Genomic DNA, 18,482 nt, shown 5'->3' with positions numbered 1-18,482 from the left:
TTCTCCATTACTAACTTAAAGGTCTTCTACAGATCAAGGGGTCAAAAGGGTCAGTCTGCAGACCTTCAAGAGTGACCCATGACAGCCCAGCCAACTCCAAATCCCACAGCTTTAAAGGGAAAGTTTACCCTTTAATAAATTACCCGAAAATAAAACTCTATCCCTCGCCTTCTTGTTGTTCCAAACCTGTATGACTTACTTTCTTCTGCAGAACATAAAAGAAAAAAGTTTGACATAGTGGTCCAAACTAAATTGGACCCCACTGACTTTCAGTGTATTGACTGAAAAGACATTCAGGTTTGGAACGACAAGCCGTAAATGAGGACTGAATTTTTATTTTGGGGGTCAACCATTCCTTTAAGCATCTGGGTTACTGTGCCAGAACTTAATTAGAACCGGACAAAGGTGTATCCTAGTACACCGACAATGAAGCTACCACACGTATACCGTATGCTAATATTTGTATATATTACAACATTTTCTGTGATCGAATATTTCCACAAAAAAAAGTCAGCATTTAAGTCATCCATTAAAAAGTCATAACCTGTGTGGCCATATTTTTAGCACATATGTTGTAAGGGCAAATAGAAATAGAGAAATAACAAATGTAATAACGATCCAAAGACACTGCTAACTGTAAACAAGCGGTAAACTTCAGGTTTATCCCAACTCCACGGTAGATAAAAAAGGAACTCACATAGTCGTGGAAAGCCTTGGCCTCGCTGGAATGTTCACATGTCTCCCGTCGATCTGGAGCTGCGCAGTACAGATCCCAGAATACACTGCAAAATAAGGCAGAATAAACAAAGCTGAGTATCAAATACATGGGTGAACTTCACAGAACGAAACAGCTGCCGAACTAAACACCAACAGGCTGTGGTACACTTTACAACATCAAGGCCATGTGAAAATGGTACTGAATGGCATGGTTTGTTTTAGGCCACATTGTTCTAATTTTTCCAATAATCCTAATCGTTACCAAAAACTAGTTTTTGCCAAAATGCCTGAGCTCAACTGTGATGCATCTGACCTACTCACAAATATAAACACCACATTGCAGTTGTCATTTACAAACCTTAAGGGTTTATTTTAACATGCAAAGCAATTTAATTCAGTTCCTTTTCACCATTATGAGCTTTTTAAAAGCACTGCAGGGCCAGACTGGGACACAATTTCAGGCTGGGAAATCAAACACTCATCCAGGCCATCCCATACACCCACAACAAATTTTGAAACCACAGACAACTCTATTTTCTGTATGGCCATCATATAAAAAAGGTCTAAATGCTTATGCTGGGGCCATGCAAAATAAAGGTTCCCTCTTGAACTGCACCTACACTTCCCCCTTTCCTTTTTTAAAATTTTCCCCAATACCTCTCCCTTGTGTGTGTACTTTTTTTGTGTGCTATTTTTATTGTACCTGTCACCTCTTCACCAGTCCAGCAGGTCTACTGTTATGAGTAGAACCTTGTTGCAAAAAACACCATTGTAATTTGTTTGCACTTGTATGTTTTTAGAAACATCTTAATACTGAACATGTTATTTCATTATTACGATGACTAATATATAATAATGACTTGAGATGCACCGATTGCAATTTTCTTGGCAGATTTTTCTGTAAGTGTGAACTGCCGATACCGATTTTCTTTAAAAAAAACTATAATTGACAGCATATACAAACAAAAATCTACTTTTCTTCAAATGCAAAATGTTATTTTCATTAAAAAAAAGTAAAAAGACAGTAATAAAATGAGAACAAATTTCAAACAACAGCACAAATAAATGGAATAGAATAAAGAGATATATTAAATAAAATGGCTTTACCATTACAGTATATTCAGGTAAGAAATACCTATAAGAAGTGAGAGTGAGTGAGCGAGTGAGTGAGCGACTGAGCGAGCAACTGAGCGAGCGATTGAGCGAGCAACTGAGCGAGTGACAGTGTGAGTGACAGTGACTGAGTGACAGTGAGTGAGTGTGAGAGTGAGTGAGTGAGTGAGTGAGTGAGTGAGTGAGTGAGTGAGTGAGTGAGTGAGTGAGTGAGTGAGTGAGTGAGTGAGTGAGTGAGTGAGTGAGTGAGTGAGTGAGTGAGTGAGTGAGTGAGTGAGTGAGTGAGTGAGTGAGACTGAGGGAGTGAGTGAGACTGAGGGAGTGAGTGACTGAGTGAGTGAGTGTGAGTGAGTGAGTGAGTGTGAGTGAGTGAGTGAGTGAGTGAGTGAGTGAGTGAGTGAGTGAGTGAGTGAGTGAGTGACTGAGTGACTGAGTGACTGAGTGTGAGAGTGAGTGAGTGAGTGAGTGAGTGAGTGAGTGAGTGAGTGAGTGAGTGAGTGAGACTGACTGAGTGACTGAGTGAGTGACTGAGTGAGTGAGTGAGAGAGTGAGTGATAGTGACTGAGTGAGTGAGTGAGTGAGTGAGTGAGTGAGTGAGTGAGTGAGTGAGTGAGTGAGTGAGTGAGTGAGTGAGTGAGTGAGCGACTGAGTGAGCGACTGAGTGAGCGACTGAGTGAGTGAGCAACTGAGTGAGTGAGCAACTGAGTGAGTGACTGAGTGACAGGAGGCGGGAGTGTGTCACTTCGCCATCGGAGAGAAGAGAGCGAGAACGAGCAGCTGACGTTATTGCCAACAAAACAGTCACCGGTCTGGGCCGATCATGAGGAAACAATAGTAACTGGGTGCTACTGCTAACATTTGCTAGCAGTTTAATACTTCGCTAAGTTAACGAAGACAAAAACGCAGCCTATTTACAGATGAAACTACGCTGGACTTGAAGCCCTGAAAAGGTCAGTAATTTTGCCGGAGACCTTCTCTGCTCCACCAGACTGATTGTCTCCATCGAAGTTCCTCACATCGATTGATCTGTTCAAAACTGTTTTGATTGGAGCAGACGTTAAGCGAATCCTTGCCAGTCAAGATTTTTGTTTTAGAAACGTGTGAAACGGTTTCAAATCAGGCACCGGCTCCAGTACACGGTCTGTGTAAAAAGGCAGATCCGAGGAATAACAGAAAACTGATTTCCTTCAGTATCACACACAGTAGAACTTGACAGCTTCTATCAAAGCTGGGTCACTGCAATCATAACCCCCTGGATAGCTTCCCACTTTATGAGGTGCGACCTGCAAGTGGCTAATCAATTAGGCTTGATATTTGTTAATTAAGGAAATACAGTCCTTAAGGGCTGCTAGGGGGAGCAGGTTGCACTCCAAATGGTCCCTTAATTACTTCATTGAAAATAAGTACCTGTTAAACAGGTCGGCATTAAACCGCTCTCACTCTTTAGATATTGATTTAATGGACGCTTCATAAAAGCTGCTGAAGCAGGGCTTAAGAAAACGAACGCAAGTTGTTCCATCTTCCGAGGCAGCACTTTTTACCGCTGAGCATTATTTCTGCTGATGTAACAAAATTAGACTTCTGTTCTGAATGTGGGGAAAAAAGCTTACGTTTGATGTGACAGATTGCAAAAAGGACAAAATAGGCCGCTTACGGCACAGCGACAGGTCAATGGGGCTAATCAGTTTCCACCCATTTCATATATCTTGCCGTGGAGTGGAAACCATTTGACGGATTTGTGTTCGTGACCATAGCGCAAAGGATCGCTTATGACAGCTTTCATAAATCACTCACTGTTTATGGGTGGAATAAGAGAGCAAGGTTAAACAACGTTCAGCTCATCAGACTACAAAAGTAGAGGAACTGCAGTAAAAATTGTTTAGATTCATATGTAGATTGAACGTAGGCTTCTTAAAAGGAATAGGTCAGCCAAAAACTGAAATTGTCGTTCCAAAGTCATATAACTTTTGTCTACCATGGAGCACAAAAATGTACATTTTCTCCCTTTTCCATGAAATTACAATGAATGGGGACTAAATAAAGGTATGAATGAAGGTTGTTCATAGGATAGATTTGTGAAGACGAAATCCCAAATGAATCATTAAGAACATTTGAGAATGAGATGAAGTGATTCAATGAAAAGATTAAAGTCAAAAGAACAATTCATTCAAGAAATCAGAGTTCTCTCGTGACCTCATGTGATGCATCAAATACAGCTAAGGCAGATGTCAGGATTTTCGTTGAGTAAATTTCAGTCTGATCCTCACACAAAGCCTTCATACAGCTTTAAAAAAAAACAGTATAGCATTCTGTGGACCACGTTTATGTTGCTTTTTGTCATTTTTGAGCTTGATAGCCCCATCTCTCTTTCACTGTGGGATATTCTTCAAAAATTACACAGTCATACTACTCCTTTTTGAAAAAACGGAGGAAAAAGCTGACACAAAAAGACAAAAAAACGACATGATGCCATACAAGATCCATAGATAAGCGAGTAAATGAGTGCTCAGTAGGAGGCACTATACATTAACACCTCACATCCTATAGAAGCCATAAACCAGGAAACAAATAAAACAGGTGAAAGGAAGGGAAAAGAAAAAGCAAGAAAGGCACTTTGACAGGGGAACGTCATGCCTGTTCTGTGCCCTTCAGTCAGTTCACAATAAAGCCGGGCGGCATTATCATATCTATCAGCCGCCGTTAAAGAGATTGCAGCTTTGTCGGAAAGCTGCTGGAGGGAGACAGCAGGACCATCTCAAATCCAATCAGGGTGCAGGGGAAATGAAATAAGACGCCAGTTACACTTTGTTACTGAAAAGCGTTTTCTAAAAAAAGTATGTTCGATTACCTTGATTTCAGCTAGACGACTTGCTCAATGCTTGTGTACTTTGCATTAACACACAGGAAATGTTGGAAAGTTTGTCTTTAAATAGCTGGTGCGATGACACGCATGACATACCTGAGTGGCTTTTAAGACATGAGGAAGTGTGACAGATCTAAATGTTAGTGTGCCATTACAGGTGTGAAATTATCCATAATCTTATGTGAAAAATAATACTATATCTGAAACAAACAAAGAATGTATTTATATATAAAATAAATAAATAAAACAAATACAAAACAATAAAATCTAGAGGAATTTTCTAAATTATATCATCATTATACTATACCAACTATAAAAAGGGGGGATGGGATGGGGAAATGACCCAAAACGAAGGATTCAAACTTGCCCGCATATAAGTGCCACAATGCAACAGGTCTGTACATGTAGATTTCCCGCCATACCATCTCTCCAAGATTTTGTTCCTTTAGATAATATAAAACAAAATACACATCAAAATCTCTCTCTCTCTCCAAAAATTTTTTCCATGTACTTCCAATACTTCAGTGTGATATTCAGCAAGAAACTAAAAAGTAGGAAGAAGTGATTAGATGACGTGGGAGTTTACATATCAAACTACAGAGAGACCGATTGAGAGTAAAAAATAAAAAGCCTAAATAGCTATTCAACTTACTAGCTATTTTACTTATTTCTTGGAATAACATACACTGAATAATTATTCGCTATTTATTTTAATAAATATTCACCAGAAACATGAATACATTCAGGGTCAGTTTTGATTTTGTCTCGACTTTAGTTTAAACACATGCTGCTATCCATCAGATGTAGTACATAGAAATGTTCTTCGCATCAATCCGATATTGTACAACATGACCTGACCTAAGAGTTTATCAGTATAACATAAGTAAATCAGCTGCCTTTTTAGTCTTTTTATGTCAGAGAAGAAAATAGTTTAAAAATAAAATGTGTTCTACATGCTTTAATGTCAACTCTAGGGCATACACAACCACAACACCCTTTCTGTCTGTTTTTTTCCTGTTTTACACGGTTGCGTTTAAATGAAAGTGTATTGAAGACTGCTCTGTGGCTTTTCAGTCATCTCGACCATTCACAAAGGAGGATGTCAGCCATAGGCCATCTGAAAGTAAATCCATGTAACAATTCTATGGCTCGACTTTCTCCTTTCTTACCAGAAATCGATTAAACAAATCTCTGCACAAGATTAATCACAAACGGTCAACCTTTTTTTGCAATCCACACCTGCACCCCAACTAAAACCACCACCCCCAACCCCTTGCTCGCGTTACAACAGATGTGGATGACTGCCCCTCTCACCAAACTTTGCCTCCACCCCCTTCTGCCCCACCCCAGAGCCTGGTGCTACCATTCAAACCCCCTTACAACAGGAAACTGTCTTAGACAGAAGGGAAGAAAATGCAAAAGGGGGTAGCGGAGAAGGAGATTTGGCTGTTTAACACAAAGAAGACTGGAATGCAAGGAGTTAATCCGTTTGAGGGTTCTTCCGCAAACAAAGGACAGGCCTCCAGACAAAGGTTGGTGGGGGTACGCACAGGGGGGAGGGGTTGGCTTTCCCTTACCATCTGGCCCTTTTGTTTGGGGGAGGGGGGTTGGTGAAGAGGGCGGTACTCCATGGCCCCTCTGAGTCCCTAAAACCCGACACGACCCCCCTCCTCTGGTGCTATAGCTCCAGACAGACGCCCCCTCCAATAGTGTCAACAGCATACAGGGACCCTCCAAAACCTACTAGACTCCCAATAATCTCACAGAGGGGAGCCAGTAATCCAAGATGGAGAATAAGTTGAGTGTGATAAATGAACACACTGCTCTGTGTGAACCTGATCTCCACTCACTGATCTTATTTTTGAGTAAGCTTAGAACATAACGCGAATTCCAGACCAACATAAGAGTCTCCAATGGACCCAAGTTAAGATGGATGCCATATTTAATTTGGTTCCAGTAAAATAAGGCTGTTATGGATAGATGTACATACTGTTCAATAGGTTCTACTGTTGCGTACCTTGGGCTCGATAGTTCGTCAGACGAAACATTGAAAATGAGTCTTTCCGAAAAATTACCAGAGGACATTAAACCTATAGGAAACAATGGTTCCCTGTTGAAAATACCATCTCAGATCAACATGAATTTTCAATCTAATTCTAACTGGTGTATAGCAGCTTCTTGCTAACTAGCTAGTCCACTAGCTTAGGCATGTTTTTCACTAGCAAACGCAAGCTGGTTAAGCAAGCTAAGAAGCCTTGTAGGCACAATGCTGGTCTCTTCAACAGGGTTCTGGATACAAGACCTTATTGAATGGACTGTACATTTAGCCCTCACAGCCTCGTTTTAATTTGTGTAATAAATTCAAATGAAATATGGCCTCTACCCTGGCTAAGGTTCACGGAGTGGAAGCCAACAAAGAGGAATACAAGAACACATCTTTAAATCAGCCAACAGTCATCCTCTGTTGAGATCTTCAAATCCATCCACAGCAATCCCTCACAGACAACCCTCTACGCACACCTAGGCAATAGAATTGCCATTGGCTAGTAAATTATTTTGATTACTCACCAGACTAATATACCATTTTTTATATTTTTTTTAATTATCTGAACGTACACTCTTAACATCAGTCAATCAAGCATTATATTACGATATTATGATAATCAAGCACTATTTAATGATGTATGACTTGGTAACCATGCATGAATGGTTAGGACTGTGGTGGTGCTTAAGCTATTGTTGGTTATTTAGCGTTTCGGTAAAAAAAAAAGAAAAAAAAAAAATAGTAATTATTATTAAAAGATAATAATCCTACTACTAATTCTAATAATAATAATAATAACAATATACTATAAGGATTATGCACTAAGGATTGATGAGGGTTCATGAATGTTAATCACGTTGTCAGCGTTTGCTCGAACTGATTTGCTGAAATTAAAACAGGGATGAGTCCCAACCAATGAGATTGCCGTTTGCGCATTAGTTCTGCCCACTACCAGAGAATCCGGCATCTCTTCTGCTTGTTCTTAAAAGCTGAATAATTCCAAATGAACTCTGTTATTTTGACAGGAAAATACAACAAAGAATGTCGTTTACATGTAGAGCGTCGATTCTGTGTGGCATGTAAGACTCTCACTCTCTCTTTGCGTGTGTGTGAGAAGCACAGCGCTCTTAGCAAAACGAGTCGCCTTCACAGAGTTTATGGCACGTCAAATACAGGTGCGCTGCGCAGGCCTAAAACAGGCCTAATGCTGTATGGCAACATACAAATATGTATGTAATAAGGAGATACCTACTTCCAAGAATAATGGACTGTCGTTCATTAAGGCTCCTCTACTGCAGCTAATGGCTAGCATGGGCATACCGTCAGAGAATGTTAGGGGTTTTGAGTTACAAGATCGATACATACCACCACCATGAGTGCAGGAATCCAGGAGGCTCTCCTAATGTGATATTCTTCTCCCATCGGATCTAAAAAGGTAGAAACGGATAGAGAGACAGAGAAAAAGAGGTCAAGTATGAATAGAGCCGGTTCAGAAAGCATGAACTAAAGTTAAAAAAGCTCCATTATAAAAGCAAAACAAATGTAAAACAAATTAAACATCAGTTATTTTGGTTCAGCAGACCAATGGCAAGCTGGTTCCAGTCTAGGGATGTACAAAAATCTTACAAAACCATTTATTCGCTGTGTTATCTGAACGACTAGCTGAATAGGCAGTCCTAAATAAGTCCTATAATCAGGACACACTGGTTTAGGGTCACACTGACCGGCACGTTATAAGCGATATATGGATACCTCATAATATTAAAACGTTTTCTAGCTTCTTTCTACGATCATGATGCAATGGCCAAAATGCCTGTCCGAATGTGTATGATTGTAGCATTGGTGCTTTAAAAGGTGTTACTACGCAACTTCAGACGAAACTGAAACATTCAACCCTAATGTATAATATATCCAATACATGTCCCCATAACACAGACACCATTTAAAGTATGCGCTCATCACATTCACTCTATCTTTAAAGATTACATCTACTCAGCCTACCACTGTAACGGATGCTACTTTTCCAAACAGACGTATTGATTTCAGAACATGCCCGCTCCATAACTATGCGCCCAAAAAGCTGATGTGCATTATTCTGCGTTTCCCTGATGTAAGGGACTGATTAACAATGTTTTAAAGTGTGTGTGTGTGTGTGTGTGTGTGTGTGTTTGTGCTGATCTGTGCAGAGTTGTGTAGCCCCTTGAGGTCCAAGGTGTAAGTAGAGGGAGTTTCAGCAGTAATTGTGAGGTGGCAAAGGGAACAAGCAGGTGACTGCTCCCTCATTAAGCTTCAATGCACAGGTGCGTCCTCCTGCTGTGTACCTGCCCGGGCCGAAAGACCTCCCCTGTGGTGTACGAGTGTGCCTGCACTAAGGTCTCGAGATCTGACGAGCGTTCGCCTAATTGAATAGCAACGGCGGTAATGACGACTTTCGACAGCACGCGTGTTGACGCCCTACCGCCGCTACAAAAACACTGAAGCGTTGGTAAACACAGCCATCTGTTTACTTGTTGACTCTTTAATATTTATTTACAGAGTACAGGCTAATTTAGCATGCATAAGTTGTAGAATTAGCCTTTCTAAGACTATGCTGTTGATGGCATCAATATCTGAGGCAACAAATAAACAGCCTTAGGCAACTAATGCAATTAAACTATGACCGTCAATAGATTTAATAATCATCAATACTTTTTTGCAGTCCATTCCTTTTTTTAAAGGAAAATATTAAACTATGTATTTCTAAGTAGAGGTCGACCGATCTTATCAATAACAATAACAAGGTTGGACCCGATAACCAATTCATCAACCGATATTTTTCAAAATGGATACTGAACAAGAAAACATAACACATGAAATAGTTCTGAAAACAGTACTGAACCATAAAAATGTACTTTATTTTTTAAATATAAATTCATATAATATATTAATTATACCTTGATAATTCATGTTAGTTCATAGTGCATTAACTAATGTTTAAAATGTAAAAATGTACCAATAAATGTTGAAATTAACAAATGAACAATCATTTCATTGACCTTAGTTAATGTTAAAAATTGACTCTTAATGTAAAGGGTTACAATTTCATATCAATACAAACCGTTATATTTCACTTTGAATATCTACACAAACGCCATTACATTTAAATATGAGTAACATGTATATTGTATGTATACTCTTCCGCTTTATTTGCTTCTATTTTAGAACACGTGATTATCTAATCAAAATAACAATATGTATTACAGTGAAGATTTAAAAAAAAGAAAGGACTGAAATCGGAAGCTTTTTTTATACTTCTGGCGGTTGCATCACCTTTCTTTCTCGTCACTAGCTTTAAATATGCAACTTTGCGGCAAAACAAATGCATAAAAGCGACCAGCTGGATATAAACGAATGAAAATAGATCGCAATCGTGCTATTAAATCATGCTATTATTTGGGTCGGGCTTGCGCATGTTTTTGTCACATTGTTTTAACCGCTTGAGGTACTGCTAATGTTAGCATCCCCTCAGTCTCGACGGCAAATATACTGCAGTTCTTTCTCTGCTAATGCGGCAAAACGATTTCACTCGTTTCATTAGCGAATGAATTAGCATTTTTGAACAAATCTCTTGAATGAATGATTCAATGACAAATGCACTTTTTAACGGTCACTTGTCGCCACCTGGTGGCGTAACGATTTAATCGATACAATCGTTATTTGAAGAGCCAAGTTACATTTAAAATGTGATTTGCTCTATTTTGATGGCTACCGGAGACATCAGTGTTTATATCCGAACTATAAACGTTTATCCCAGTACTCCTGCGATAATCTGAATTGTTGCAACAGAAATAATGATACTGTGAGCTTCAAAAGACATGAACACGTCTGCTCTTTCTGGGTCAGCGGCAGCTCCAATGCAGAACTGAATGTTTCGAATTGTTGTCAATTAGGAATGAAATCGCCTGGGTGTTTGAATTCGAGATCGTGATCTTTAACGATTAGCTAATCGTCTAGCTCTGGTATGGATTTTTGCCGATAACTGATTGTTCCAGCAAACGGTTATCGGCAAAACCGATCAATCAATCGCCTTCTTTATAGGGATGTGCACGAATATTCGAATTTTTCAGAATATTCGATCTGTAATTATTATTCGAAAAATAAATACTATTAGAATTTTATCGAATTTATGAAGCCGTAGCCTAAATGCTTTGCTGGCCGTAAATGCAGTGAACCCCTGATAAATCCCAAGCACTAACTCGCAGGTATAATTAAATCCTCTGGGTGGCGCTGTGGCGCGTGTTTAACAAGTTGTTTGTATTTGATCACATAATGTCATCTGCCTCGCCAAGTTTGGAATTACTAGTTGAAAATTATGTTACTAAATGATCTTATAGAATGGAATTACTTTTGACTTTCGAGTTATAATATCATCAACACAATGAGAAATCACATGAAATCCAAACAGCAGTCGATTGAGGAAAGACAGCAGTCCGTCACTGCATCACGACTGCAGGTAAGCGCAGCTGTAGCGCGAGTGATCCGAGATGATAACTTATCTAATAGCAAAATGATTTTGAAACATATACTTCCCTTAAGTTTCGTTGAGGGAGACGGGTTTAAGAACAGAAAGCGTAAAGTGCTGTTAGAAACTTAGAACACCGTTATCTGTGTCTCTGAAACGTCTGTCAGCGCAGCGCGTTTTCTCACTCGAGCATAAATTGCTGGCGCGCCCCTGCATGTGAATATTATTGTTTTTCTCGACATAAACGTGAAACAATATAAACACCATTAATCATATGCTGACTCGAGTGTATGTACGTTATGTACGATATCTGGCGCAGTCTGCTTTATTAGGCTTTTTTTCCATTCGCGCTGCTTTGAGCTTAAATCCTTTTGTTCTTTATATTTTGTACACATAGGCCAACTGTTTAATGTTTTCAACTAAAAGAACACTTTAACATATATTGTAAGCTTGTTGTGTATATTGCCTAATCGTAAGCTTGTTAAGAAATGGTGACAAAAACTTTTTTTTAAATTGACTTAAAAAAATAACGTATTTTTCCTTAAACGTCATTTTAAATAAACGAATATTCAATTTTTATGAGCCCGAATATTTGAATGCAATATTTTTGAAAAATGCCCATCCCTACTTCTTTAGGGTTTGACAATTCATTAGGATAATGCACAAAGTGGAATCTATTAAAAATATCATGCTCACATATAGCCTATTACTATTCATTTCAACAAAACCTACAAGAATGGCAGCTAAAAACAATAAATAAAACGTAAATGTTTTTGATAACTTTTCATTAATCTTATTAAATTTCACGATAAAAATAGGGAAATTACTAAAGATTATTTAACATCTCATCTGAATGAAAATAGAATATTATTGAATGAAATAACATTCTGAAAATGCATTAAAAGCCAGTATTAAAGAATCTTACTCGTATTGAGTTGTCCAGTAATTGAAATGTGTAAAATCATGATATCGCACTGTGGTATGTTTTTAAATATATGTGTATCATGCCACCCTACAATGCTGGGCTAAATTTCAGAGACCACCCCTCACCAGTCTGACCAAAGTGCCGGGAGGTTCTTGCATGCACAAGGCCAGAATTTGGCACAGTGCTTCATCTTTGTCAAACTTTGTCTGAGCGAAACATTTACAAACACTGGGAGCTTTTGGAAGGGCACTTAATGATACCCACACAAACAAGCGCAGCAGGTACCAGAGGGCCGCGGCGAATGCAATAAGATAGATGATAACATTTGAAAAGTTCACAATCTGTAAAGGTCCCGAAGCACTAAAGAAGAGTGTTAATGTCTTATAATGTCAAACAATTAACATTTACACATCTTTAACTGCAAAAACACATCTTGTCAAAAACAGCTTCCATATTCATTCAAATTACCAATTGAAATGCTGAACAGACATCACCTGCCTCCCACAACTATAAATGCCTTCCAATATAAAGCACAATAAAACAAATTTCAAGAGCGCAGGTCAGCAAAATCTTCAAAAATGCTAATAAATTAAGTTCCACACAAACTGCCTTCTTGATTCAATTAAAGGATAGGCTATCAAAGCCCGTATAAATTATTAAAGAAATGACTCGAACCAATAAAAGTCTTTGATTGGGCCTTATAAGAGAGCATTACAGCAGATCGAGAGTGTATTACAAACCAATTGCACCTGTTCCCACAGAGGCCAACATTAAATCAGACTTTTAACACGCAGTCGTGTTTAAGAGCGGTTCTGAACAGAAGTGGTGGCATCACCTCCACTCCAGACATGTAGTGTACTCAAGCTTCCATATAATGTTCATAGTGAGAACGGCGTTGACATCATCTACAGGAGAAGCTCCAGCGCTCCATAAAAACCATACCGACAATCCACTTTACTATGCCAGCAGTCGCCGCACGGATGTTAATGCTCTGATCGCGCCCCCTCAGTGGCACAGAAACACAATCGCTGGTGACACGTTACGCAATATCATAGCAACGACACTTCTCTATTGATCAATACCTTTCAATGTTTTAGCAGATTAATGGAGGGCGCTTTGGAGAAAAAAATCCTGCTAAGACATCCGTTGTGTTTTAATAAGAAACTATGATGTTTACAGATCAAACAACTGTAAATATATCTATATATTACCAAAAAGAACAGTTCTAAAGCTAACGGTTCACAGTTGCTGAAACAAAGCAATTGGGAATGATTGATTAATCAATTCATCAATAAGACCGTATTCATTTCTGGCTTCAAATCCACCTTGAATTGTATTCATATTTCTAGACAACACGATAACAAGCTGAATTGTGCGATAACACTTACCTCTGACAGGAAGGTCTGTGCCGATTTCTGTGCGCCAACATGCAGCAAGTACTCATACACATATAAAGCTAACCTGCAAGACAAAAGAGGAAATGGGCATTGTAAATCTCAGGAGACTTGAGGGTTTTCCTTAAATCGTCAATTTTGGGTTGGTCCCAAACCCAGTTCGAAAAATGCAGTTCCACTGGCTTTCCCATTCTAGATGGACAAGCAAACACATTTCAGCAATTCACTTCGGTGCATGTTGAAACCTCACAGTCGCAAAACATTCTTGGAAATGCAGACCGGTGAAAATTGTTTGAAATCCGAGATTTGAGGTGAAGACACTTAAGAGTGACCAAGTCATTTCATAATTCTTTATATCAATTGATACCACAGCAACAACAACAAAAAGTATCACAGCATTGCTATTAAAAAGTTTGGGGTCAGTAAGATTTTTTTTTTTTTAAAGAAATTAATGTAAACAGTAAAGACATAAATATATGTTACAAAGAATGTTATTCAAAGAATCCTGAAGAAAACGTATCAGTTTCCACAAAAATATTATAATAATATAATAATAATAACCGTTTCTTGAGCAGCAAATCAGCACATTAGAATGATTTCTGAAGGATCATGTGACACCGAAGACTGGAGTAATGATGCAAACAATTCAGCTTTGATCACAGGAATAAATTAGAATATATTAAATGTAAATTCACAATATTACTGTAGTTTATTAAATAAATGCATAAGAGACTTCTTTCAAGAACAGTAAAAAATTTGACCCAAAACTTTTGAACAGTGATACAAGTATGCAAGTTTAATTGGCATATTATTAATTTCAAACGTTATGACCATACATATGAACAAAAATAATACAAATGTAGCCTTTAATTATATTTCAGAATACAACAAATTGCTTCAAGTTTTCCAAGAAATTATTAAAGTAAACACCAATAAAGAACATTAATTAATTCAGAGCATGAGCTCCCTAAATTAAAAGTAGCCTTCATTAAACAAATATTAATAAGGGTTTTCAATTAAGATTAAATGCAGTAATTTAGTACATTTATTTAAAAAAAATTATAATAATGTAATTTATTAATTACATTAAAATCATGCAATTACTCTGACCCATAAATTAATTAAGTTTTCTTAGCATCAGAGCAATTCAACCGTTTCTGAGAGCCACTTTGTAATGTATATTAAACTAATGTAATGAAATGTTGAATAATCTTCATTTTGGATTTTTTTGTGCCAATTATTAATATATGTGATCAATTCAATGAATTACATGCAACTAATGTGATTTGAAATTGTAAAAATTGACAGGCCTAATAAAAATGCATTATCTGTCCACAAAATACACTCCCCATTACTATTTAAAGAGCATCTCCTGAAGAACAGCTTCAAGCATCAAATACCAAGGACTCATTTTCCCCTCAAACGTCTGAATTATTTCTTGGTGTTTCATCAGACGTACTCATTTTAGGAGCTACCCTCAAGTATATATACAGCTGTCAACAAAGTTGTACTTTTGTGCAATGTGAGGAAAAGATTTCAGAGTTTTCCTTCTAATTTAATTACAGTCATTTTTAACATTTAGAAAAATGGAAATTCATTTCACGGAACTCATGTCACACTTCATTTTCTCAACAAACTAAAACAAAAACAGGACATCTGCGCAGGTTCTTCCAGCAGTGTGGAGGAGGAACACAATGATGTGACGGGTTCACGAACGCCCACGTCCATCAACCGACTGACACACTGACCTCAGAAGAGCATTAATGTCATTCCCAAAAAGATGGACTTCCACAACTTGATTCATTCATCTAGATTTTTTCTTCCATCTTCATTAGATTTGAGATTTTTAACAACAGTGCCTACTTTAACATTTAGATAAACATGTTTATTTTGCTTAATTGTTGGACTTCCATCCACACGGAGATGCCATTTTTGTCCTGTGAAAACAGCTTTTTGAAGACCCAAATGGATACATCTGAAAATGCCATTATAGGTTATTAATCCTAAATATTAAGACAGTGAAATTCCTAATAGTAATTCCAAATGACAATGTTTTTATTAGACAATGTTTTTATTAGAACAACAGCATTTGACTTTTGTAAATTGTAACACCGACATTGCATTGTAAAAACAGGTATTTTTAGGTAGTTTAGTCGCAATGCATATTGTTCCCGACAGAGGTCTATAGTTAATATACCGGTATGTGCCTGCTACACTGTAAAAAGTGATATGTTGACTTAAGACTAATTTTGAAAAAAAAATTGAGGAAACCCGTTGCCTTAAAATTAAAGCTGCCGTCGGCAAGTCTGGCAGATTGAGTGGACTTAGACAAAATTTTGAATGTTTACAACTCTCATGCCCCTCCCCCACTACCAACGTACCTGATTTTCTGTGAACGCGTCCGTCTCTTCAGCATCGATCAACACCATAGACTCGGAGGTAGGCTGCCCTGGCTAATCTATCCATAGATATCAATAACCGAGGAATTGGAAGCTTGTTATTAGATTTTCTCTCTGCCATCACGCTTCGTACAATCTTCAGGCGAACTTCAGGCATGTCGTGTGTATGTGATATTGTAACGTCCGCGTCTGCGCGAGGGAGGGGGATCTGTGATTTGTGCACGACCTGTGATTGACAGTCAGATCTCACACCCCCCTGCGCTGATTAGACCCGATGAACCCGATGAAAAGCGGAGGATTTTTGCAAAACAAAAAAACACGCTCCAGGTGGAGTTAGAAGCTCGGGTTTTTTTTCTAAAACCACCTTATTTATGTTGTTCTGTCGGATTATAGTGTCAATTTCACTGAATTTGATCAAAAAAAATGTTGCCGACGGCAGCTTTAAGCAAATAAACTTTTTTCACATAACTTAATTGAAAAAATTAAGTTATGTGAACTTGAAAATTCCACAATTAATTTTTTCAAGTTTATTTACTTTATAATTCTAATGCAACGGGTTTCCTCACTTTTTTTAAGTTGTCAACTGATCACTTTTTCAGTGTATGTGCTATTGACTTTCACAGTATTGATCAAGATAAATGTTTTTTTTGTACAATTACATTCCTGCAAAGATGACAGAAAATTTACCAGCAAATGCTGTCCTGCGGCAAAACATGAGGGCGACTGCGTTTTAGAGCAGACGTGGAACAGTGACTGAGTGGACTCAACAGTAGGCCTAAGTGGTAAGATATTTAGCTAAAATGATCAAGCCAGAAGAACAGCTTGAAAACGTTATTATAATATGGTCTATCGGTCTTATTTTAGTTAACTTTTATTACATTTTACGCAGCGCAGTAAGATGATTTTAGCATTTTCCGACGTGTCGGTGTGGATGAGAAACTTATAGTTACGAGTAAGAAACTTATAGAAAATACTAGTATGGACAGAGTGTTTTGAAACGAAAACGCCATTTTTGAATGTATCCGGATTAAAGGGAAAGTTCACCCAACTTTTTTTTTTATTATTACTTACTTATATTCAATGAGCTTCTCTCTTCTGTTGAACACAAAAGATTTTTTAAAGAATGTTGGTAACCAGAAAGTTGACAATAGGCGTTGACTTCCATAGTAGGAAATAATACTAAAAATATATACTAAAGGAAGTCAATGGGTGTCGTCAACTGTCTGGATACCAACATTATTCAAAATATCTTCTTTTGGAACATGAGGGTGAGTAAATGTTGACTATCCCTTTAAATGTACATGTAGCCTTAGAACACAACACTGGTTAAAACTAGTCAACTAGTCGTCGTTCAGGCATCCCACTGGACCTTTAGTCAGAGTCATGTACCGGACAGCACAAGTCTGCTCAATTGAACCCAGCTGGCGTTGAGATGGATCAAACAGAGATTCCCACAAGTGGCTGGATGAAATTTTCATTGTAAACTCTAGATAATCTGAGGATCTTCTGCAGGTTGAAGATGAGTTCCTGCTCTTGGCCTGAGGCATTATAGTGAAGGACTTCATCTACAGTGGGCTTTAGGGAGCGCTTTTTGTCATACTGTCAGATGAACATATCGTTATTTCGACTAATGGCGAGACCGCAGGTGGAGGATCAACAGGCTGAGATGCTCAGTGTGCGCTCGACTAATCCTCATGCAATACAACAGCTCGGGGTGCAATAGGAAGGCGGACCTATTGACTTAATATTTAGATTAATGACTCCATAAGACCGGTCGAAAGCTATCGTTTTCACACGCCTGCTTCTGAGAGGCGCGCAGCAGGGATAATTTAGACCTTGACAGCGGCGCACGGACGTCTGCATGGATGCCGATACGGCGATGATGGACAGGAATATCTGACGAGGTTCTGCTTTTGCTCTGCCATTCAGGCGTGGCGGCTGGCTGTGTGTCCGGTCTCATCATGATGAGCTCTCCTGACTTAACCTGAGAACACATCTTGACATCTCGCCCGAGGCTCCCAGTCAAGACTCCGTTTATACATAAAAGAGGCAGAGCCAAGTTTAGCTAGCTTAAGCGCAGACAGTTAACAAATGAACTTTGCTGTCTCCATTTCAATAATTCAGCAGCAGGGTCTGGAGTGAAGGCGAAGAGCATGTGAGGAGAGCTAGAAAGTTGGCTGAAGTTTTTAAGTGAAGTTAAGGTATATCATGCACCAGGGGGTCTATAGTTTTGTTTCAGAACCCAAATGTGACAAAAGCAAACCAGTACCTGGTGTAGGTTTTTTTGAGAATAAAACAAAGATTATCAGACTATGTTTTACTAGAAATTAGAAAATCCTTTTTTCTAATTTAATGTGTCACTTGCTGTCTCTTTGTTATTAATTCTGAAATTTACTAGACATTTCTAAGTGGAAATTGTTTCCAAACCACAAACAACTCATCCTTGTTGGCATTTGCATTAATTTGCACAATTTCAGTTTTTTAAGAATGCACATTTAAAGTTCTGGCCGATTCCAATAATAAACT

At 38.3% G+C, this 18,482-nt stretch overlaps 1 protein-coding gene across 1 annotated transcript in view; it reads right to left on the bottom strand.

The window, feature by feature from the left end:
* Positions 1-18,482, bottom strand: part of ssbp4 (single stranded DNA binding protein 4) — a 65,402-nt gene that overhangs the window by 42,717 nt on the left and 4,203 nt on the right. The window contains exons 2-4 of the mRNA XM_079592428.1: positions 13,552-13,624; positions 8,103-8,164; positions 698-782 (exon numbers count right to left, since the gene is read on the bottom strand). Of these exons, the coding sequence (XP_079448554.1) occupies positions 698-782; positions 8,103-8,164; positions 13,552-13,624 (220 nt within the window). The remainder of the gene's footprint in view (positions 1-697; positions 783-8,102; positions 8,165-13,551; positions 13,625-18,482) is intronic.

The sequence above is a fragment of the Phoxinus phoxinus genome, assembly GCF_949152265.1.
Source record: "Phoxinus phoxinus genome assembly, chromosome: 20".
In the NCBI taxonomy this organism is placed as follows: Eukaryota; Metazoa; Chordata; class Actinopteri; order Cypriniformes; family Leuciscidae; genus Phoxinus; species Phoxinus phoxinus.
The sequence above is the reverse complement of the archived record's forward strand: the minus strand, read 5'-3'. Positions and strand labels throughout refer to the sequence as shown.